General features: G+C 33.0%; 1 protein-coding gene across 3 annotated transcripts in view; it reads right to left on the bottom strand.

Moving 5' to 3' along the window:
- The window catches only part of Sox21b (SRY-box transcription factor sox21b), a 99968-nt gene that overhangs the window by 4945 nt on the left and 69185 nt on the right, over nt 1-25838 (bottom strand). For all 3 annotated transcript variants that reach the window (XM_089631117.1, XM_089631118.1, XM_089631119.1), the window contains exon 4: nt 23654-23796. In XM_089631117.1, coding sequence (XP_089487243.1) covers nt 23654-23796 — 143 coding nt within the window. The remainder of the gene's footprint in view (nt 1-23653; nt 23797-25838) is intronic.

The raw sequence follows: 25838 nt of genomic DNA, 5'->3' as shown, positions 1-25838 counted from the left end.
TCAAAAAAAAAAAAAAATTCTAAGTCAAGATAAATAATAAATTTCTAAGTGGGTAATGACAACAACAATATTATTCTAGACGTTCTGCGGCATTTTTGTTATATCGCATAAAAACCGATTAGCATTTCGAAAGCAAAATTAAGGAGTGCAACGGCAATCACACCAAAGAATATATAAAAAGGCATAATCAATTGTTATACCTATTATTACTCATGTGATGATAAATTTTTCTACAGTTATCATGTTTTGAGAAAACGATGTCTGAAGATTATTGAGAAATTTTCAAATATTTAAATCAAACGACTACAATATACAGATGGTTTTTTTCTGTAATCAGTACAAAAGAGTTTTTTTTTAATATTACAAAAAAATATTATTAAAATACGTTGTACGTTAAAAATTTATTAAAATTGTAAAAATAAATTAATCTAACAATAACAGTGAAATTAGATATATAGCAGACATGGTCTTTTCAAACAACAAAGTTGGTGAATTTTTAAATAAAAAATCCGGTTCTTTTGAATTACATGAGCGATGTATAATATAAGCTATACATTTATTTATATATGTACATTTCTTCATGGACCTGCCCCAATAAGTATCCAAGTCCAACGGTAAATTTCGCTCCGCCTTACCTCAAACTAGTTCGGCAGAGCTCGTACCGGAGTATTAATTATAAGTTATTAAATTAATACATGATAAAGGTAATTCGGAATTGGTGATTTGGTTCGATTAAAAAAACATATTTTAAGAACTTATTGGAGATTGGTATCGTTGTTTTTGCCAGAGATACAATTCTGGATTATTCCTAAAAACCTATGTAAACATTGGTTAAATTATTTTTTATGTGAAAACGCACATGAGTTCCAACTGGCTGTGAGGCTGAAGGTAGTGGGAGGGGAAGAGGAAGGTGAAGAACTATCTCGTTATTCAGATTTAAACACGGCCAAAACCACCCGGAGAAAACTTAGTGATAAAAAATATGCACATTTATTTAGAATTTCTTCAAATTATTCGTAATACGGTTGAAAACAGGATTTTACGCCCTTAATCAATGAATGAATAGGTTTCCTAACAAACTTTTCGTAAAATACGAACGAATTTTCACGTAGACAAAAATCCTACTATTTGCGCATTTCGTAAATGCATATTATCAAGGCAAATGCAGGTGCATGAACACGTGTTCCGATATGCTATGAAGTGACTAAAAGTTGATTAGGAAAAGCCCTGCAATCCCTTTTTTAACCGGATTACCAATAGGAGGATTACCAATGAAGATATTTTGAATAAATCAGTAATACCTACAAATTTTTCTCCGTGTAGGCGATACTGAGAGTAGGTATCTTCCACTCTGTAACGCGCCGCAAATATACTACATTATATTATTTCAAATTAATCAATAAAATTTATTTGCACACGTCGGGATTTAAGCCCGTGACCTCTGGCCCACCAGTCGAGAGCCTTACCCCTCGAACACAATAATAATTACACAGCAGAATTTGTTTATAAATAGACTGTTTTTTTGTAAACAGAGTGTATAAAAGAAAAACCTAAAAATAGTGTAATGTTTATGCTATGCAGACAAAGAAGTTTGTACAGGCGTTGTGTTATTGATATGCCCTGTGATATATAAACTGCCTTATCAACAGCTTAATCAATACTACTTCCCACCTATACATATAGCAGATCTTTTTCAATGTTTTGCTTTTCACCCTTTGGGCGTTCCAGCCCACCATCTGATAGTATTAATACTTCAGCGTCTGGACGGTGTAGGTCTGATAGTATTAATACTTCAGCGTCTGGACGGTGTAGGCCCTCTGATTGGTCAAATTTAAATTGTCTGTTTCGGTTAAATTCCGCCAACTTGAAAATGACACGATTTCATACTAAAATAGGATCGCCTCATAATAATACGAGATTTCTTCAAAAGCATCGTTTCTCCTCATATAATTTTTGGATAATATCAAAGAAAATATATTTTAGAAAGTTCATAATCCATTGGATTAATTACATTACAGTGAAAATTATCCACAGTTACGTAATTATGTTTGACGTTTATAAAAAAATCACGCGATCCTTCAATGGCCGATACGCACGGCTTTAGATTAGATCGCCGACAGAGCGCACCTCTGGCGGTCTAAAAACGAACCAAATGAATGGCGCGAATATTTAAATATGCAGCTCACAATATTTGAGTACTTACGATTAACAAGCAGATTTCTTCTGGAAGTTTATCACTTTGTAATGGCATTTTTCATTATTATTTATATTTTTTTTGTTTATTAATTATATCTGATTTTATATTGACATGTTTTCTAATTTCAAAATTATTTATTTGCGATGCTTTATATCCCGAGTGAAGTATTTTAAGACCTGAATTTTTTATCGAAAGTGTGATCATTATTCAAAAGATGATTTGCAAACTCAGATTCACTATTTCCATTTAGAGCCGTGCGATATTCTTTAGTTCTGACTTCAAAATTTCTATTGGTTCTACCTTTGTAAAAGAAATTACAATCATCCCAGTTGAGTTTTTAAACTCCTGATTTTTTTGTTCAACTGTCATTCTTATTAAGAATATATTTCTTCATTGTTATTAGTGTAAAACGCCAGTTGAATAGTATCAGGATTGTTTTTATATATAATTTTAGAAGTATCGTTATCCACAAACAGAATTCTACGCCATTGTTTATTTCTATCTTTAGAAAGACCGTTTGAAGAGAATATGTTTAATTTTTTTATTTAGTATTTCAACTATCAATTTATTAGAATAACCGTTATTAAATGCTATTTGTCTTATGGATATATTGTTTTAAGGTTGTATGCTATTTGTTTTTTTCAGGTCTTAAAATACTTCACTATAAATAATATATAAATTTTGGAAACGAGGAAACATGTTAATATAAAAGCAGATATAATTAACAAGAATTTTTTTATAAACTCTCTTTTAAATATTTTCCCACTCAACTGGTCTTTCCCGTCTAACGATATTGTAATTCCTAATTATTATAAACCCAGCCTACTCTTACCCCTCCCCCCTCCCTCCTTCCACTTCTTCTTTCCCAATTGCAATCTATATTTAATTTTTGACTTCGGTGTATACACAATAAAATGTAAACATTATATTTATTTATTTATTGAACAATTTGCATAGCGCCGCTTTTGTGAGATATCACCTCAGGGGCGCTATATTGTAATAATCTACCTTTATATATAGATTTTTACTCTCCTGATGATGTTGTATATATAATCTAACTTTAAACTTTATTAGATACAGTAACAGTTGTAGGTAAAGAATTACCACCAGTTGGAGTAAAATTAACACCTTTTAATTAAACCGACTTCTAATCTCATCGCACAATTACCCTCCTTTTATTCATAAACACGGGTACAATTAATCAATATGTAATAATCTATTATTTAAGTCAACTTTGTTATAACTATCTTTAATTGTGACAAACTAAACGATATTGATTCAACTTATAGACATTGACGGTTGTAACACATATTTAAGCACTGCAAGTCTCCTATGAGCTAATTATATTAGGTACCTAAGATAACAGTTAATATCAGTTGTAGACATGTAGTCAATAATAGTGTTTCATTTGAAATAATCCATCACAAATACGTAAAATTTAATTTATTCAAACAACTGTCATTCTTATTATGCGTAAATTTAGCATGTTATTATTAATTAACTCCTTTCTGTTCCGTGTTTTAGCAATATATATACTCACCCTCTCTCTGTGAACGTCCTAATATCTATCTATTAAATGTAACTGTTGTTAATATCACTTAAAATGGGCGAAGCCCAACGTAGAGCCGCCCGCAGGGCCTAGCAGAAAAAAACCCGCGGAGCGGGTTTTTAACTGCTAGTTTCTAATTATTATTATAGGGAATGCAAATTTAGACTTTATTATATTTTATTTAAACGAGCAATTTTTTTCTAATTTTATAGAAGATTGGAGTCGAGGTCAGACTTAGACTCGATGTTGGACAGAAGGCAATTTTAGATAAGGCCTAATATAAAAGAAAAAATTGTTTAGAGATGGACAGCCGAAAAATATCGACCGATCTAAAGCTCTAAAAATATCTAAATTTCCCACTCCTAGAACCACGGAAGGTGAGAAGAAACGGTGAATGGTAGATTAAAATGCTTTGGCTTTACCAAACATTTGCAAAATTGGCATAGCTCAATTTAGAGAAGATGAAATAGTATTACACCCTCCCGTCTGACTGTGGATGCATGAAGGAACGACAATATTATGCGATGTATACATTTGTGAACTGAAACGCGAGCCGAGCATCGAATTATAGGAAAGGGACCATTTGCTGTTGCTTCGTTCCTTTCCCATAATTCAAGGTTCGGTTTACATTTCGGCTCGCAAATGTTTTGGCGCTATTACATATCCAGAAACACAAATCGACAGGTACCCGGATAACTGAACAAGAAGATACGGAGAGAGAAGAAGCGCAATCAATGTAATCAAATACCTTCATTAAGTATGGTGAGCGCCGTTTCATTAACTTTTAAGTAGGTACCGAAGTGGAAATAGAATCAGGGCTTACCCATGTCAAAGCAAATGACTATTTTCCATTAATCTTTACTATGAATCGGTTTTAGCTTTTGATTATCCAAAATACGCTCTGCATCAATTGAAGTTTTTCCTATCGTTTCCCTTGAGTTTAATTAAAATAATTGTTAATTACTTTGTAAAAACTATTAGCGTTAACCTATATACTTAATTTTGTTTATTTTATATAGTAACGTGTACAAGAAACAACTGAAAATAAAACTTTATGGCTAAGATTATATATGACAGTTTCCCTTGATTAACTTTGTTTTTTATAAAATTATTGACAAAATAACATCTCACTTTTACGCTAAAATCGGCAAGCGATTTCTATGCTTATTACCAATATTCGTGATGATATAAGTCATACTGAGAATACAAACATTTATGGCTTATATATTACCTCTCAACATTTCCGAAAGGTGATCTTTTCATGCACTTTTTACAGTGCACGTAATTTGATGAACTGTACATACATTAGAGTTTTGTGACATAAAAATAAATTAAAAAGTGGGTAATGTCGTTGTATAAAAATGATCGCTTCAAAATTAATATGATTTCTAACACTAGCGTTGTGGTCTAGTACTCGTATATCGTTGTATCAGGTTATTTAGGAGTTTGGTTCTTTTGGAAATAATGTTCATTCCTTTTTAAGCATTTCTCTAAACTTTCGCAGTTTTTCCGAACTACTACAAATAAACCTTTATGGATGAAAATAAATCATAAAAATTGTATTTATTTTTGAATGGAGTCTTCCCCATATTCAGATATTATGCCCGTGACTGTATTGTGGGATTGGAAACGGTTGGCATGTCAATTCGATACGCAGCGCGGTGACAATAATTATTATTATTTCCACAGTCGCGACCGTCTTGGACAGTGTACACAGCCGACCAAGTCCATTCAGACCGTGAATGCAATTCCAGTTCTTATTGTCACGCGTAATAAAGATTATTATAATGTGGCACAACACGACAATGTTCAGTCTGTTCGATATTGTAGTTCTAATTTGGCACGGTAACATCAGCGAATGAAAAGTCCTCTTATTATTTATGCAGCGGTGCAGGTATTTTTTAATGTTTTGTGCTTTTAAAATTGGTTTCTTGTTTGACAAAATCCTTTTGTGTTCGGAATTTGAAACATTGTATCATACAATTAAGGTTTCACTAGACGGGTTGATAAATCTCACACAAATTATGAGCATTGCGTTGTACGGTAAATTATGTTTTGAGTTATGAGAACAAACCCTTCACACAACATTTTTGTTTTCGTGTTTTACGCCCATCGGGAGTTTTAGCAAGGAATCGGACAGTTAGCGGTAACTGCGAGCACGGTAAGAATTTGATTCCGACAGTCGGTTGACAAAAGCCAATACTTTTGGCGCGGCATCCGAGGTGTCGGAAAATGTTGGTTAATATACACGACTTTTTGGATAATGTCGATCGTTATGCAAAATAAATGTCTTCCAAGGACAGGGGAATCAGGATATAACAGCTATTATTGTTGTTAAGGTAAGAAGATTACTTTTCAAAAGTTAGAACGTACTATAAACTATGGAGTCTATCGATGGAAGGTTAATGGAAGGTTAGTCAATGTAGGCCTGATGATAACTGAATTTGCCCGAGTTTCAATACTCCTATTATTAAAAAAATGATATTAATTAATGAAAACACACAACGAACTGAAACTATGCGCTGTGTGAAATTTGTACAGTTTTACCGCCTCGAATTAGACAAAATCATTTTCATTCAAATATCATAATACATATAAGGAAATTTTGTTAATTTCGTTTCATACAAAAAATTCCATAAATGAGGTTCGAAAATCGGGAAAGCCGGATAATAAATAAGTAGGTAGTAAGTTTATACACATAACAATGGGTTATCTTCACATATAAGGGATTGTTAACGTTAATCGTAGTAAGTATTATTAAAAATGTTAATTTAAAATATTTTTAATAATTATTATTGTTAATTATTTTAAAAACGATCAGATATATCGCAAATTTGGCAATGACGTAGGTAATGCTACTGGCTGCTGAGATAGCGGTCACCGAAACCCCACTTTTAAAATTAAATTAATTTAAAATCATCCATAGTAAAATTGACAGCCCCGAGTTACTGCAGATAATTAACTTTAATGTGCCGGCCAGAAACACAAAAAATATGGGTGCATTATTACTGTAACAATACTGCAACTACCGCAATTAGGGAATGCAATCCAGCAAGAAAATGTCAATCCAGGTATTTGCGGGATCCAGCAGAGTGGACTTAGATCTAATCAATCATACAATAAAGACCTAATACCTCGATCTACCAACCTTGCTTTTAGAGTTTTAAATTTATACCTATAATAAAACAAGTTATTTGGGACATTTTAAATGATTTATTAATAGGTTTACCTTTAGTTAGACATAGGTAAAGTTTAAGTCATAAATTGGCAAAGAATAAGATAAGACATACATTTACATCACATACCCGCCTCGGAACAGACTCTGTCTAGTGAGGTGGGTAAAATAAATCTATGTACACAAATGAAAATAAAATAAACGCCCGGATTGCCGGCACTGAAACTGAAAATGAACTGAAACTTAAATTTAAATAATAACGTTCACACGATAAACAATATTCTTGTACAATGAGCATCATAAGTTTAATTAAACATTATTTTGGAAATAGCTTCGTAAAAAAGTTAAAGTATTAATGTGTGTAATCTGATAAACGGCTTCTGATATTGGACAAAAGGTAGCCAGCGGCTGAAAAAGCTCGTCCAGCTTCCACGCTGGTTGGCACAATAGTCATTAGCACATTGTAAGTGAATTGAAGGTATGTGCCTTTTAATCCACCGGACTCGAAGTAATTCAGAGTAAGTGAGGGTAAATCTGTAGTTGCTCTCTTTCAGCTTTAAAAGATCTTGAATAACCATCATTTTTAGTGTCTTGCCGTAATTCATAACCATTAATTTGATAGAATTAGACGATGTTGGTAAGTTAAAACCCCCGGCTTTAAAAAGATCTCGCAAATCCGACGAGGTACAGAAAACTCGGAATGGTAAACCATCTTTAGACACCATTCGTGATACCCTCTTTTCGACGGTATTGTTTTCGCTTGAAAAATGGTCAGTGATTTTATTTGTTGATGGTTGAGGTTCACAATGAGCCGATGTGGAAGAACTGGACGTCGATGCAGTTGTAGAAGCTTCTCTGTAATCCCGCCAGTCCAGCGGGATCCCGCAAAATTTTCGACCGAGATTAGTCCCGCAAAATGTCTGCGGGATCTCGGTATTTCGGGATCCCGGTATACCGGGATTGCATTCCCTAACCGCAATATTCAACAGTCCGATACATAGAATCCAGAACTTGGGTAATACGTATGGACATAATATGTTACATAAGAGACGTATGTAATATATCACTGTCACAATATAGATATGTAAAACCAATAATCTACGGCTGATATATGTAGGTACTTTCTACGAAGTTCTTTCCTAAATTTATTAAATACATCGACGAAATATTATTCATTTCTCTACTTATTGTGCTATGTATTTTAGTTACTAAACTTATAGATTATATAGAAATATAAATTATTTATAAAAAATACAAAAACCCTTACAACCTGTAATATCATAAATTATTTCATAGGAAATTTGGTTTTTTGTTTTGTGACATATAATCAACTAGAAATGTATTTTACCTATTATATATTCTATTTTTCTATTTTCTATATTTACATCTTTATGTTAAATACGTTATATTATGTAAATATATTTTTTTAATCGTTGTATTAAGTACAGGAACTAATTGTTAGCTTTTTTATTGATATTTATTATGTTCTTACCTCCTATGTCGTATTAAGTTGATGTTATACGATCTATTTACACAATTCTCATTTAGAACTTTTCAACTTGAACTATAATTATTATTTAATTAATTAAATAATAATTAATTATTCCTTTATTACTTATTACTTATTACTTCCTTTCTTATTTACTCATGTTTCTTATACTATAAGTATCATATGTAAAATATGAAAGACGTTAATTATATATAAATAAATAAATATCGTTTTGATGCAAAATCAAAAATAGAAAATTGTAAAAATAAAATAAGTATGTCGCATTGTAATTATTTCATCAACAGTGAAAATACCCTAATATGAAACGAAATTTTGCGTGCGCATATTACACGATGTTTCATATTTAAGGATGAAAAAAAGACGTGTTCTATTTTGGTACTGGTTTTCGTATAGTAAGTTGGTGGACATTTTTTGAAATCTGTCGCCAGTCACTGTTTTACGTAACTATGTTGTATGGATACGTTGCATGTTTATATTATTGTGTATTTAACTCCTCAGCAAACAGCTATTATCCATAAAGTGAGTTTGTTAAAAAATAAATACAAAATATTTATACAAATTCGAGTCTACACCATTACATTTAACATACACGTAGGTAGCCATAATATTTCACCTGACACCATAATGCCATATCGTCCCGGGGACCCGGCGTTGGACGGCTTATTAAATCAGGATTAGCGCACCCTCCTTTAATGGAATAAGGACATTCTGATCTGCCGGGACATTTATTACGGCCAAGACTTAGCTTATAGGACTTCACTTGACCGAATTTTATTATTTGCCTTTGAAAGGGAAAAAAAGGAAAAATGAAGAGACCAATCTGATCCGATACCTTTTGAGTAAAATGATCCTTGGTCAATTCATTGAATATTTCATATGGTAGAATGATATATTTTATTGAAATTTACTTTAAAAGTTTCATTCGGAAAAAGAATAATACACAATTATGTTTTCAGAAGAACTATTTGACACTATCAATAGAATGCATTATTGTTCCCGGTATGTTTGGATTGGTTTACTATTTTCATGTAAGATATTATAGTCTCTATATAGTTATATCAAATGAAATAGAATAATAACTTTTAAAATAAAATTACGTAGGTAACCTACTTGTTATAAAATTAAAATTTTGGCAGTTTTAGCAACAAACTGGCCGATGACCGCAAATATCTTAAAATATAGGTGCCGATTAGATATTGCAATAATTTGTTTGTTATTTTTTATGTGAATACCGCACTCTTGTGACCGACTGCTTCCAATCACCTAGCCAGAGCCAGTTAGGCTACAGTATCCCCAATTGGAGTATATCGTAAGGCTGAAAGTAGTCAGGAGGGAAACGAGTTGGAGGAGAAGAAGGTGGGAAAGTTCCTGGTTAATCATATCTGGTCACCAAACAAGGATAAAGCTAATTTAAGCAAAGTTTCGTTTTTGAATGGTCTTTCATCAGGGCATACTGAAAATATATACCTATCTACCACCCTGGAACGTGACACAAATATTCTACACTTTTAGCATAAAATAAGGATTGTTTATTTATTCATAAAAGACAGTAACATTTGAAACAAAAACATTCAGAAAAAGATTTGGTCACATCTTTCTCATCGTCAGCCGGAGTTTTGCTCTTAGCAAAGCCCCGGGAAGGGTTCAATTCCTGGAATATTTTTCTGATTTTTCTGTTCCAATTTTTCGTTTGAGTGTCTAATATTGTCTTCAATGATAAAGTATTACAATTACTGAGTTAATCCTAAAAAATGAAAAATATTTATTAGTTATTGGAGGATTGAATGCAATCATCGCTAATAAGTTGTTAGAGTAAACAAGGATAGAACAATCCAGGATAGAGTTACATTCAATTAGGTCTATAAAAAACACTGCCCGATACTTGTCACTCACAATAACCAGTGAGGTGACATAGGTGTATGTTATAGTTAAGAAGTAAAATGCAGTCATATGTATTTCAAAGAAGGTAATGTTAATGGTTTTTATTTAATGTGGCTTAGTTTGTCATTAGCGACAAGAAAGAATAAGCAGTATTCAATATGTTGACTTGTTAACATGATATCCATTCGTTTTCACAGCCCACCGGAATTATTGACATTCTTATTGACAAAGTCTTTTGTTGACTTAGGCCTGAAGAAACGAATATGCAAATACTTCTTGTCACTAACAACACTTCGAGAATGAACCGATGTAACGAAATCACTCAAGTTTAAAGAAAATAAGTTATTTACCTTGCTTTAAGTTTTGATACCTTTTTAATAAAAATAATAATATTTTGATGATTTGTATAGCTCCGTTTTTGTGCAAAATCACCTCAAGGGCGCTGTACATATATATCATACATTTCTACAATGATCTAGTAGATCAAAGTTGGTAGGTACCTAGTTTTAAATTAAAACACGTCATTTTGAAAGAAATAACTATTTTAGTAAAAAAGAATTTAAAAAAATTCCTACCGAATCAATCAATTTCACCCGGAACGCCCATAAAAATTAACGTAACAAAAATTAAAAAGACGTGGAGGGCCGCATCACTTCTTCAGAAGGCGTTTTGTCTTCATTGAAGTCTTAACAATTCAATTCTTGATTAAATTTTAATTACATTTTTGGCCCCCACAAAAAGGTATTGTACGGGGCAGAAGGCAGAAGTGCACACTCACGGTCTGTGATAACCCGGTATTGGGACCAGGGGCATAATGGGCGGCTCCCCAATACTCCCCATAGCCGCCGATCTGTTTAAAAAATATACAGAATGCAACCAATTAATATCATTGTTAGTGGCACAGACGATGATTTCGATATTAAATGATTCGTCAAGCCGCCCCGTGCATTCCTGGGGCTTTAACTAATTAGCACATGTTTGGGGATAGTTTGGTATGAACCAGTTCTGCTGTCTCACGTTGTTACGGTAGTAGGATGATAATGGCCGGTGATAAAAAATGAGACTGATGACATAATTCTGGTCCCGAGTGGAAGCTGACAGTCATCCGTTGTCTCGTCATTATTATTACTGGAATTTTTATATTCGACCACTATAAGCATTGTCCTTCTTTTTGTGGGCGTATTTTGTTTTGGCGCATAAACTCGGCAAAGATTCAGTAAATAAAAGTTGAAAATTTTAAAGATTTAAGATTTTAAAAATTGATTTCTAAATTGTAATAATAATAATTATTACACTAGGTAAGTTTTTAGATTCTCACGGCCAAAAGCGTTTTTGTTGTTTGTTTTTGGGGTGTTATGCCGTGTTGCGCTAACTCCTTCTTTAGCCGACGTTTCGGACAGCGTTGCAGTGTCCATCATCAGGGCAGATCCGGTAGATCCGAAGATGTGAGTTAAAGAAGGAGTTAGCGCAACACGGCATAACACCCCAAAAACAAACAACAAAAATTATTACACTACGTTATACAGCAATTTAATGAAACATTATCCAAAGTAAGCAATTTTCACAAATCACATAGTAAATAGGTAAATACTGAACATGTCCTAAAGTTATATGATATTTAGATGTGCTAGTCTTATTTAATTTTCCTGGTATACTCTTATGATATTATTTTTTATAATTATAAAACAAAGAAAGATATTTTATTGAATCAAAATATTTAATTGTATATTAAAGTTACAAAAATGCAGGTAACTACCCAAAGGAAAAGGAATAATCTTACAGACCTTAGAGGGTATTAAAATTACCACAAAAAGAATGAACAGCTGAACTCAAAGTTATCCATTTACTTACTTCGGAAAGTTATAAAAATATATGTTAAGTAGTTCCGAGAATCGTTTTTTTTTTAAATTTTGAAACCGCATAAGAGTTCAAGCTGCTCTGAACCGTCTGGAGCCAGTGAGACTATGGCATCTCCAAATGGGGTATGTTTTCAGGCTGAAAGCACTGGAAATGGGAAGGAGATGGGGAAGAAGAAAATTGGGTAGTACCTACCTGGCTACTTAGATCTGGTCACCATCAACACGACCAAAGCCAATTAAAGTAAAGTTTCAGTTCTGAATATTGGTGTCACACCAGGGAAAAGTGAGAGTACGATTCACTCTAGAAGCTGCCCCAAATATACTATGTATTATTTTAATAAGTAAATTATGAAATAAAACAAATCAATCAAATAAAATTTACTTGCGCACGTCGGAATTCGAACCCGCGAACTCCGACTTGCTAGTCCAGAACCTTACCCCTCGACAACGAAGGCCATCCATACTTAGACCAAATATCAAAATACAAACAACACGAGAACGTTTTAAAACAAAATAAAATAAGTTTTTTTGTGAGAATTATTAAAGGTAAGTATTTAAAAAAAAATAACAACCGCTGAACTTATAACAGATTATATAGTTCTTTCGATAATCTTTAGGTACCTAATTATACCCAAAGTAACAAGTTCCAAAAACACCAGAAACTTAAAAAAAGAATTCAAATATTTTTCATTAGGAAAAATAAAAACAATAATAATAAGTTTTTTATTAACTTTCTTCTTTGAAACAAATTGATATTATGATGATATCCTTACTGGAATCTCCCGGGCTGAGGATTTCATTTCAATATTGTTAAACTTTAGTATTATGGATAATATATAGTAACTATAAACATATTAAATTGTTTTATTATTTTTTTCCGAAATAATTATGAATACATTGCATGGCGTTTATTGATCAGCTAAGTAGTTTCGGTTTCAGTTTGTATTTGGTGTCAGTATATTATCTATTTCTGATCTCACTATATTTGGTGTCAGTATATTATCTATTTCTGATCTCACTATATTTGGTGTCAGTATATTATCTATTTCTGATCTCACTATATTTGGTGTCAGTATATTATCTATTTCTGATCTCACTATATTTGGTGTCAGTATATTATCTATTTCTGATCTCACTATATTTGGTGTCAGTATATTATCTATTTCTGATCTCACTATATTTGGTTTCAGTATATTATCTATTTCTGATCTCACTATATTTGGTGTCAGTATATTATCTATTTCTGATCTCACTATATTTGGTGTCAGTATATTATCTATTTCTGATCTCACTATATTTGGTTTCAGTATATTATCCATTTCTGATCTCACTATATTTGGTGTCAGTATATTATCTATTTCTGATCTCACTATATTTGGTGTCAGTATATTATCTATTTCTGATCTCACTATATTTGGTGTCAGTATATTATCTATTTCTGATCTCACTATATTTCCTATCCAGCTTTTTATTTGAAATTTAAATGTTAAAATATTGTTGTGAGTTCTGATGAGGGTGGGATTTTGTTGTAGAGTTTAGTAGTAGGTATAGGTAGCTTTATCGCCAGAAAACACCTTATTGTTAAAGTTATGTTTATAACTTGCACTTTACGTAAGTTGTTTTCCCAGTTTATGATGAAATATATATTATACCTATAAAAACAGACGACAATTATTTTTAAATTAGATTTTTTTCTATGTTATAGAAATAAAGAACACATGTTCAGAAAATCAATTCCGACGTGAACTCGAAAACGCGTGTTCATCATCACCACGTTTCCTTGTTAAAAAACACTATGAAAAGTTTAATCAGATTGATTCCTCATCCATCAATTACAAGGGCTGGTCGCGGATTACGGTGCAGGATGAGTGATGTTGGAGGTAACAGGCGAAGATAACTGCCAGACGGGAGGTGAATTCAAAAGATTTTAAACTGAAAATTACGTAGTTTAACAACCCTCCATAATGCAATTTAGTCGAAGGAGATGTTGAGTGGCTGCCAAGGAGGGGGATGCCAAGTGGACCGCGGGGTAAATCTGACACTCGAGAGCCTGCGACGGAGCTTTCAAACATTTCATGCGAGTTCCTTAAATTTAATGTTTATTAAAAGTTTGAAGAACTACTTTTAAAGTTAAATGTTGTTCAAATTTATCTGAACATTCAGAAAATATAAAATATAGGTGGTAGGTACTTACTTAAATATGTCATCTTACGTGTATCATTTTATAAACCGTTTATATTAACGGCACCAAAGACCACACGGAGAATTTTATCAAATTATTGTTAATACGGTTATAAACGGGATTGCAGGCAGTTTCCTGATAAACGTTTAGTAAATTCGTAACGTTTCGGAACACGTGTTCATACACCTGCATTTGTCTTTATAATATACAATGACGAAATGCGAAAATATTGGGATTTTTATGAACGCGTGTTCCGACATCGTAATTGGATTGGTATTTTACTAGAGGTTTATCAGGAAACCTATCAATTCATTCATTAAGGGTCTGCAATCCCAACTGGATTGACAATAATTTCAAGTGATTCAACAAATTAGCAATGCTCATATTTTTCGGTATACGTGTCAATATACCAGGGTATCGAAGAGCGCACATATATAAAAAACATATGTAACGTATATTGGAAAAAATTTAGTGCCCGGAAGTGTTACATTGAAACTTATAGTGCCATTTTAAGCCGATGAGTAAACACTTCAATTTAAGATAAGGAAGAAGGAGGAGGCTGTTAAATTTTTTTAAACTTTTTTTGGAACGGCAGCTTATGTAGTAACATAATATAGTAATTTGTAGTTACAAATACCGTCTAATTTAAATTTAATATCAAATGCAGATGCATGAACACGTGTTCCGAATTGTTATTAAGGTATTTTTTGTTTTTATGTTGACGAATAAATTTTCTACAACGATTTAAAATGTGCCATTGTCGATTTTCTGCCAAAACGACAAGGTCGTTTTTATTCGTGGATTTGGCGGCGTTGACTTCACGCCGGGCGACATTGTTGACAGCCGTGTCTACCAGACGTTGGCAGTATTTTGTCATGACGACGTTGTAACCAGTTGGTACCGTTTCGAAATGTGCGGTTTTTGATCGTTTTTTAAATCAATAATATGAAAAAAATATTAAAGTTACATATTTTTAATATGATGATGAGAATCAGAAAAATAAACTTTAAATCTTCAACAAGTTTTTGACAGTATTCATAGTTCGTGAAAATACCCCATTACGTAGGTATATAAATATATAATATGTATTTTTAAACTGTGTGTTAGTTTTTAATAGCTTGCTTTAAATATGCATTTAAAAATGTCTTGTATTGATGCATTCTACCACCCCTGAGTGTGCGTAAGTGCAAGCCTGCTTCGTGTAATTTCGTCATGAGCATCATCAGCCCCGAGGAATATCCTGAGTCATGATAGTCTTACCCTTGCCCCTGCCCACCGTGACAATCGCTTATGTTCACGGTGCAGGAAGGGTAACACGCACCGACCTGCAGGGTTACTTTTGTAAACAATTTTAAATAAATAGAGGTTAGAAATATTACGTATTTTTAGAATTGGATAAAACTTATTCATTTCGGTGTGAAATGAATCCACGGACACTGTAAATATCAAACTTTAGAATCCTATTTTTCAACAACTTTGAAACCCAAAGTACTTGATTTGGTAAAAAGTTGTCAAATTTTTATTCTAATCTTTTTCCTCGTGTCGGGTTGTATTCGTATTATTTCTATTATTATTCGTGGTTGTATGTATTATTTATTTTTGGACATTTTTTATAGCCATTGTATATAGTTATTGCCCATTGCCCCTTGAGATGTCTTGGTTGAAAGTCAGTGTTTGGGCTTTTAGGCAGAGAGGATGGACCGCCAAACAACTCGGTCTTGGCATACACTCCTTGTCTCATTCACAATCATACATCGTTACATACTTACTCTTCTATTATTCTGAGACTGGTCTGAAAGATGGCTTTGACGAGCTGAAACCGGTTACGGTCAAAATAAAATTAAGTGGAATAAAGTTTTTTATTTGTTTTATTATAATATATTATAATGGAATTCCACCACGAATTATCGGTCTCAAAAATAGAAATATTAAAAAGTGACCAGTCTGAAGATGGCTTTGACGAGCTGAAACCGGTTACGGTCAAAATAAAATTAAGTGGAATAAAGTTTTTTATTTGTTTTATTATAATATATTATAATGGAATTCCACCACGAATTATCGGTCTCAAAAATAGAAATATTATTATTATTATTTAATTAATCTGTATCTGAAATACTGCAAGCAAGTTTTTCTCTCGTATTATAAATGCTTCCGTTCAAAGTGAAGGAAAGTTTGACCAGAAATGACCCAAGGTGGTGGTTTGTATTATTGGGGGAGGCAGCAGGAAGCTTTGGGGAGGCGGACAGCCTATCATTCTATGCAGATGGGTGAGATTAATAGTCACTGTCACTGGTACCGGCCCTTACCTGCCAGGAAGGACCGAATCAAGAAATGGGCGAATGAGCTTTACATTTATAATTCATTTAAAATATTTTTTAGTTATCTTCATTAGAACTTAGAACTTCACTTAGCGATGGAGTAATTAAAAAAAATGGAATGCATCACAAGAATACCACAGTTCCCAGTGGGTCTAGGAAAGGCAGTGAAAGGTAGAAAGAAGTATCAGGCTATTCAAATCTAGTTAATTACTAAGCTATAATGCCATGAAATTGTAAATTAACCAACTAGAAAATCATATTGATACTAACGATTTCCAATGTAACGAATTGCAAATAAGCCATTTTTATTTTTATTTGTGAAAATTCCTACGTCCCATGTCAATGGGTTCCCATATGATGGTGTTGAATATTGAATGATTTAATTTCATTAGGCTGCTGACATTAATACGTCTGAACAAAGAGAATTGAATACGATGTTGATTGAGATGTTACCGTACAGATGATTTTGAAAAGAAAACTCAATGTTTGATTTGGTAAGAAAAGATACGTCGGACCAACCCTGACTTGAAAGGCAAACAAAGCAAAATAAGAAGACGTTGAAGAGTCAGTGAAGATCCCAACCAACCAAGTATAGGTGTACCGCTGATAGCTCAGTTGTAACGTCTCCCTAATAAATGACGCGTGTAAAAAAAGTGAGAGAACTTCCAGGCGAGCAGTATGCAAGAGGTATATTAGATAAAAAGCTCTGCGTTGATCACGAGAGGTAGCCATTCAATTTCCAAACATACATCTAGTATACAAATGAATGGATAAGGTTGATTAATAAAAGTTCGACCCAGTCGTCTACCGTCCACGGAAGTGAAGTGAACAGATAGCCGTACAGTGACGAGGCGATTCGCGAACTGAATAAGGTTTCTGTACCTTTCATGGCGTACCGGGACCCATTGTGCTTTCACACATCCTCACACCATTAGCTGTACATTGTTGGCAGCGCTTTTTCAACACCTTAACATTTCTCACACTTCGTTAGTTACATCAAACATTAAATTAATACTAGTTTATATATCGGACAGGCGGGGCTTATCTAAGTAGCGATGCAACTTAAAAGCTTCATGTTGTATGCTAAACTTAAACATTAAATGCTCTTTTGAATTCGTAAAGCAAAATAAGATATACCTGTTTGCATGATTAATATGTTAGCAAGTTAACTGTGATTTGAAAAATGTAAAAAACAACAACAAATATTAAGTGAATAACCTCAGTACCACACTTCGATCTTCACCAACTTCCCTTCACTATATGATGAAGAAGATGGACTACTTGTAGATATTCGATTAAAAATGTTTTTTCTAGTAGTTGTTTGCTGATTGCTACATAGGTATATATTACAGAATGTATTTCGATTCTATTAAATTAATCGGTATAATTTAACTTGGAGACCATGTCGTTGAAAATCTGCTATACGATAGTACCATTTTTTTTAATAAACGTGGGAACTAAATTAACGATTAGTTCAACCAATCAGTGCTTTTGATTATGTATTATTAACAATTTTGAAAAGATTGATTATATTAATACAATTTCATTGAATGAGAAACCACTGAGGTCAACGAAAAGTTGTGGGTTCTTTTGTAAGCCTTTCTCAGTGAACTTTCAAAAGTTATGATATTCTTGCATAATCATGGCTGGTTTTCATATTATTCATGAATATAAAATCACAGTCACGAACCTCTTCAAACTTCGAAATGACACTCGTTCACCGATTTATCAATTCAAGGTCTTACAGTTTTAACCATACCTATTGCTATATTTTATCACCATTTCCTTACCCTTACGGTAAATGAGGATAATAAAGCTCTATTTAATAATAGTACTACTTCAATAGTGAAAACACACATCGTGAAGGGCTCATATTAATATAGCTGAAGGCGTACAAAGTGCTTGCGTAAAAAAACTTTTCTTCAACATTACGCTTTCATTGAGCAGTAATAAATTGATATAAAAAGGTGCCTGAAAGAGTATTGTTACAAGCTCAAAGGTGTTATTACACAATCCCATTTGTAGCTGGACACTTCCGATTGTTATATGAAAAGCTCCCAAAATGGAGAATGCGCATTCAAGGGAACATTGGTATTATTATAGGACTATTGATGGAGTCACATCAGAAAAGCTGTTAAAGTCGATGGGTTTTATAGCACACAACCTCCGCAGGCAGTGCGCATACATAGATCAAATGATACAGCCTAAAAGGGTCTTTGATGTGACGATTCTCTTTGAATTTGCCTCGAAGGGTTCAATTCTCATCAAGGTAAAATACGTCTCAGCGAAATGAATAATGAAATTTTTGATTTTATTTGTTGTCTGTTTCGGTTGGAAAATTTTAATTTTAGTTTGTCTATGCTTTGTGGATATGTAAGAAGATATATATATTGTGTTATTTAATTATTTGTTAATTGTGAAAGGCAGTGAATCCAATTAAATTTCACAAAATTTACAGTTAGAATCATTAAGTTTATTACACCAGTTTATTACTTCGTTGGTCAAAAATATATATTTTCGCAATCACCGAAGTACTAAAAAATGTTTACCTCAGAAGAAAGGTGGTTTAAGAGTGTAGTCATTCCCCCAAAGACATGGTCATTGGTTAGTCCTGCCTCTTGGAAATATAAAAATCCTGTGCTGCCTAGCTCTGGTGAATTTATCGGGAAAATGAAACGTAATACGTTCCAGAATATCAGCTGATGAGCTTACTCGTATGTTCTGCTACTGCAATTTTCGTGCGTCCAGACGATAATAATAAATAGTTGTAATTAATAAATAATTTATTGTGATTTATAGGAAGGGTTATTTCTTATTGTGATGATAATTATAATCCTGTGATGAGAGTAGTTTATTACATATATTAAACCGGTGTATAATATAAACTTTTGCTCTTGTACCTATGTAAGTTAGAACGTAACTCAATAATAAAAATAATTTCATAAAATCCAAGCCAAATAACACGCTTATCTCAGACAGCTGTTCGGAGAAACATGTCAGTAGCACTGAATGCGGAACAAATAAGACAAAACCGCACAAATGTAATTACCATTAATTTGTATAATAATCTCACTAGGTACTTAGGAGCTAAAAGACGCGCGTGGCAAAACGGAAGAACAATGTCCTTCAACAAATTGTAGAACTGTGGAGGACGCAATTTATCTTCGAAATAGTTAACGCAATTATTTAAACGGATTTGTCTTTCATAGGAATATATATGCAGATATCTAATTATTATTTTTAAAGTTCAATTTGTAGAATTCCATTTTAATTTGAAGTATTTCTTTTATATATTAAATAATTTTAGCATTCAATTATTTTTACGCGTGACAGGTGTTTGGCCTTCTGAAAGCGTTATCAAACTATATGAAATAATGTAATATATCAATTTTACCTGAAAAACATTTCGAAGAAAAGCAGGAGAAGATCTAAGACTCATAAGACAGTCAGCAAAAGAATCCTTGGGGTGGCGGGTAAAAAAATCTGTTTGAATGTGATTTGTATGCGAACAATAATTTAAGCACTACACGTGGCAGTGCGTCCCATACTTTGACTTTTAATTTTAATATGGATAGGGGCATCATTGCAACATAACTAACATCTATTTTTCTCGCAATTAAAATTTGTCGGCATAGTTTCTAATTTTATTCCTGTTAGCGTGGACAAGTCCAATTTACTGGCCTCCTCGATTCAGATGATGATAAAGGCCATATCACTTGTCCTTTGTTGAGACATCGTCAACCGGCGAGCTTCTCGCTCCCTCCGAGCTTGGTATACCAATAAGGCAGAGTTTAAAAAGAAGCAAAGAATATCGAATTCGGGAAGGCCGTCATCTAAGCTATTGGTAATGATGAATTCCAGATAACTTTTGACACTGCTTGAAAAGTCCAAAATGTTGCCATCATCGGGTCAAGAGAAAGAGATTTGGAATGATTTTATTTCGAACTATCGTTATATCAATATCTTGGCGTGTTCCTTGACTTTTGGGGGTGAAAATTATTTCCATACCTCATACTTTTAGACGCGCAAGGGGGACCCACAGGAGCCCAGCAGACAGGGGCCTAGTCAGCATTTACTGAAATGGTGACCGTTTGATCCGCCCATGACCCGAACGAAAGGCGTTTTTTTTGTTTGTTGTTTGTTTTTGGGGTGTTATGCCGTGTTGCGCTAACTCCTTCTTTAGCCGACGTTTCGGACAGCGTTGCAGTGTCCATCATCAGGGCAGATCCGGTAGATCCGAAGATGTGTTTTTTTAGGCGTTTTTTTTTAATAATCCTTAGGTAGACTTACTTAGTTAGTTTTTTACTCTATAACTAGCGTTTCTTAAAGGCTTTGAGGTATCTACCTACCCCGTTCAATTAGTGTGTACTTAACAGTAAAGGTTGTTAGTATATTTAATCGACATATATATCAATATTCGACGGATAAAATGAAGTAGTTTCAAATCGAATGAGGTGTCTTCCCAATTAAAATGCAATCAACGGGTTATTAAAATACGTGGGCTTTTTGCAACATTTACCTCAGTATCGCTTAACTTAAAACTGTGTGATACTAACTCAAAAATGTTAACAATTATTTTTCAAGCAATAATTATTAGCCTGAAACACTCATCCACATTGAAAAATCTCCTGATAAAAGATACATGACGCCAACGGGACGTCCCGTTGACGTAGAAGTCCCGTTGATAATTGTTACCCTTTGTGCTATGCATAAAAAATCTTGTCTTAAACATGAGTTTACCAAAAAAAAAAAAAATTAAAAATGTTAATTTAATATCGGTGTCCAAAAGCTACGCAACACATCCACTTTATATATTTTACCATTCTGTCTTTGTCACATGTGCATTTGTTTGCTGGCTGTATTTTCATGTAAAATTCATTGTGCGTTGAGAAAGGCAGGCGTAATAGCCATTGTTTTCAGTCCATGCATGCAAATGGAGCCAATATTACACGCATGAGAGAGCTACACGTGGCGTGAGGGCCGTTGGCTCTGTCAATATTTCACATAATGAGCACGTTTCCGGGCAACAGATCTGCCCGCTGAAAAGATTTGCTCACTTCTAAGGGGGGTTTATTAAAAATTAACGCGATTTTGCGAAGTTTTATGAGGGTGTGATTTGAAGCAAGTAAATTCTACGGTAGTTTGAATGCGATACGGCTCGCTGAAACTTTGTAAATATATTTTTTAATAAAATTTATTGTACCTACGACATATTAATTATCCATTAACGGTATAAGATTTCTTATTTTAAGATCGTTAACATTTTTTGGTTAAGGGTTTAAAATTTTAAAACTCGATTTTCTTACAGGTGATGGAGGCGTACCGCATGTAACAAAATGCGAAATTACTACGGATCTACACGTGGCAGGACCATTAGTTGTAGTGATGGGCCTTTTTTCGATTAACCAATCAACACGGGAAGATACAAAAAAATACAAGTGTTTTAAAAGTAATGATATAAAATTTAATCACTGAAGAAAAATATAATCGGTACTCATAAATATAAAGGTAACGGAAAAACTGGGATTATAACCCAGGTCATTTGTCACAATGGCCTAGTGGTTAGAGGCGTTCTCCCGGTACGACAAAGATGCTAGGTTCGATTCCCAGTTGCAACTGTCACTTTAAAAAAAAAATTGTCTTGTTTTATTTCATGTTTCGTTTATATTTATTAGTCTTTTCTTCTTAATCAATGATTAAATATTACGTTGGTAGGTACAACCTTAAAAATTTTTATTGAAATAAAATAAAATATTCTTTCTAGATTTGTAAAAAAGACAATCAATAGTTGACCCATTTAAACAAAATTCGATGTGTATATCCGAGACACTAGGTATCTAGGTAAAAAATTAACTCCTGTGGAACTTTGTAATCATACAAAAAAGATTAAATGGGTCAACTATTGACTTTTATTTAAAAAGGACAATAGTTGACCCATTTAAACAAAATTCGATATGTATATCCGAGACACTATCTAGGTTAAAAATAAACTCCTGTGGAACTTTGTAATCATACAAAAAAGTTTAAATGGGTCAACTATTGACTTTTATTTAAAAAGGACAAAAGTTGACCCATTTAAACAAAATTCGATATGTATATTGGAGACACTATCTAGGTTAAAAATAAACTCCTGTGGAACTTTGTAATCATACAAAAAAGTTTAAATGGGTCAACTATTGACTTTTATTTAAAAAGGACAATAGTTGACCCATTTAAACAAAATTCGATATGTATATCCGAGACACTATCTAGGTTAAAAATAAACTCCTGTGGAACTTTGTAATCATACAAAAAAGTTTAAATGGGTCAACTATTGACTTTTATTTAAAAAGGACAATAGTTGACCCATTTAAACAAAATTCGATATGTATATCCGAGACACTATCTAGGTTAAAAATAAACTCCTGTGGAACTTTGTAATCATACAAAAAAGTTTAAATGGGTCAACTATTGACTTTTATTTAAAAAGGACAATAGTTGACACATTTAAACAAAATTCGATATGTATATCGGAGACACTATCTAGGTTAAAAATAAACTCCTGTGGAACTTTGTAATCATACAAAAAAGTTTAAATGGGTCAACTATTGACTTTTATTTAAAAAGGACAATAGTTGACCCATTTAAACAAAATTCGATATGTATATCCGAGACACTATCTAGGTTAAAAATAAACTCCTGTGAAACTTTGTAATTATACAAAAAATATAGTATTAAAAACACATTTTTGAGGATGATATTGTTAATTCAGATATTGAAATATGAGATGGATAAAAATCATGTCAAAATGGCCGAGTGGTTAGAGGAATTGACCTTGGGTTCAGTTTTTTTGTGTATTATTACGTTTCAGGTTTTGTTTAGATTTATCAGTATTATCTTTTTCTAAATGTTACATTGATGATATAACCGTCAGAAGTTATTGAAAAATATATTGCAATAAACTAAAAACATAACATTAGGGTGTTTAATAAGGTGTAAATACCTGGGCGGGTGCCGTTAGGGCGGCGGACATGGCGTTCTGCTGGGCGGCTGCTGCGGCGGCAGCCATGGAGGCGGCACTGATGGAACCGTAGGCGGGCCCGTAGTACGAGGACATGCTCTGGGACATCTGCGAGGCTGCCATTCCTAAGGAAGGAGAATATTCAATCATTGCTATTAATGTCAACTTACTCGGTGGTGATATTTTAAGAAAAGTGTGAAATCATGACGTATGGAATCCATCTTTATATTGACTAACCAAGTAAAATGAAAAAGTACGTATCAAACATAAGAAACCTAATCAAATCCTACGTGTAAAGATTAATCTCCCAATATTGCAACCATGCAAATAATTTTAAACAGACCTAAATTACATATTTTTCTAACAAACATTACTACAAATTCATTATGGAAGAGAAATGGGCCCTTTTTGGCCCGCAGCTCTGTATGCCAATATTTCAAAAGTCAAAAAGACGCATGGAATTATGGATGAACATTTTGAGAAATTACATGTTTTAGAACCGACTGTCGCTGAGTTATGACTAATCTACGTAGAATATCAAAAACGAAAAATGATACAATGATACTACCTATATCTTTGATTTTTTTTCTTCTTAATTGCTTCAATAAATTTACATAATCTAACCTTTATCCTATAACCTTTTTTATACTTGCTCCACACAGGAAGTCTCGAGAAAAAAAATCTCTCAAGGCATGCGACATCTTTGAGGATGCTGTGTGGAGGGTCTTTTTAGGGAAAGGAAGGAGAAGAAGTTGTGTGAAGGAAAAAGTTATAAGAGGTGGCTACTTATCTGGGGGTCAATATGTCCAAGAGTGACGGACGTATGTATCCATCCTTACCTTCCCTAACCGTAATAAAGAATTTTTTATTTTTAAACAAGTTCTGCTGTGTAATTATTATTACGCGTGACAGCTGTTTCGCCCTCTGAAGGCATTATCAAACTGTGGGTAGCCCACTTACAGACGATAAATTTATATTATTTCTAGGTAGGTATTTTAATTTCATTTACTGATTTCTTAATTGATTTCTAAGTAAAATATCAAAAATTATTAATGGTTATTACCCCAGCAAAGTTTCCCCAATTAGTGTAATGTTTAAATTTGACTGAATGTCTTTATGTTAGTTATTCCCAAACGATGACTCATAGGGTTATTTTAATAGCATAATTAAGTACTTCATAGTGCACTCATATTTGCATTAGGTTTGAACGAATTATATTTGTTTGTTCATTAATTAGAATAGCTTTTGGATTATTAGAGTTTTTGTTAATTTCTAACTGCTCTAAAAGATTCAGTTTACGGCCTTTATTTTGTATGTGTAACGGAGTTGGTTTATTATTATCATTAAGTGAGTGATTTTCATCTAGGAGATGTTTGGCAAATTGAGATTGTATTTTATTATTATTTTTAAAAGATCTTATATGTTCTTTAAACCTAGTGTTAAAGGACCGGCCCGTTTGTCCAACATAAACAGCGTTGCATTCGTCACACTGGAGTTTATAAATGCCACTATTTTGTAATTTGAGTACCTTACTTTTTGAGTTTTTAAGAGATGATCCTAAGTTGTTATTTGTGCGGAAGGCAATATCTAAACCACACTTTTTGAGGACTTTGGCAATTTTATTAGATGTCTGTCCGATGAATTCTAAACACCCGAATTTATTATTCGTCTTATTATTAGTCGTTGGGTAAATTAATTTAAGGTTATTTTTGTGTTTGTTATTATTAATTATTTTTTCAATGTCTCTACCCTTGAAGCCATTATTTTTAGCAATAGTTAGGATTGTATTTTTTTCCTTCTCGTATGCTTTCTTGTCAAGTGGGATATTAGTAAGCCTATGTACCATTGAGTGGTAGGTAGATAATTTATGTGACCATGGGTGTAAAGATTTATAATTAATGGTCGTATCTGTAAACGTAGGCTTACGGAAAATTTCAAACGTATGTTTATTATTTTCTCTACCGATAGTTAGGTCTAAAAAATTAATTTTATTATTACACTCTCTTTCAACCGTAAAGCAGATTTTACGGTTGATGGAGTTAGCAAATGTGACAAAAAGATCTAATTGTCTGTTGGTACCTTTCCAACAGACCAAAATGTCGTCAACATAACGAACATAGTATATTATGTGTTTGCTAAAGATTGAATTTAAAATTTGTTTTTCAAT

Source organism: Hesperophylax consimilis, chromosome 4 (assembly GCF_061612785.1).
Source record: "Hesperophylax consimilis isolate HC1 chromosome 4, BYU_Hcon_1.0, whole genome shotgun sequence".
NCBI classification, from domain to species: Eukaryota; Metazoa; Arthropoda; class Insecta; order Trichoptera; family Limnephilidae; genus Hesperophylax; species Hesperophylax consimilis.
The sequence above is the reverse complement of the archived record's forward strand: the minus strand, read 5'-3'. Positions and strand labels throughout refer to the sequence as shown.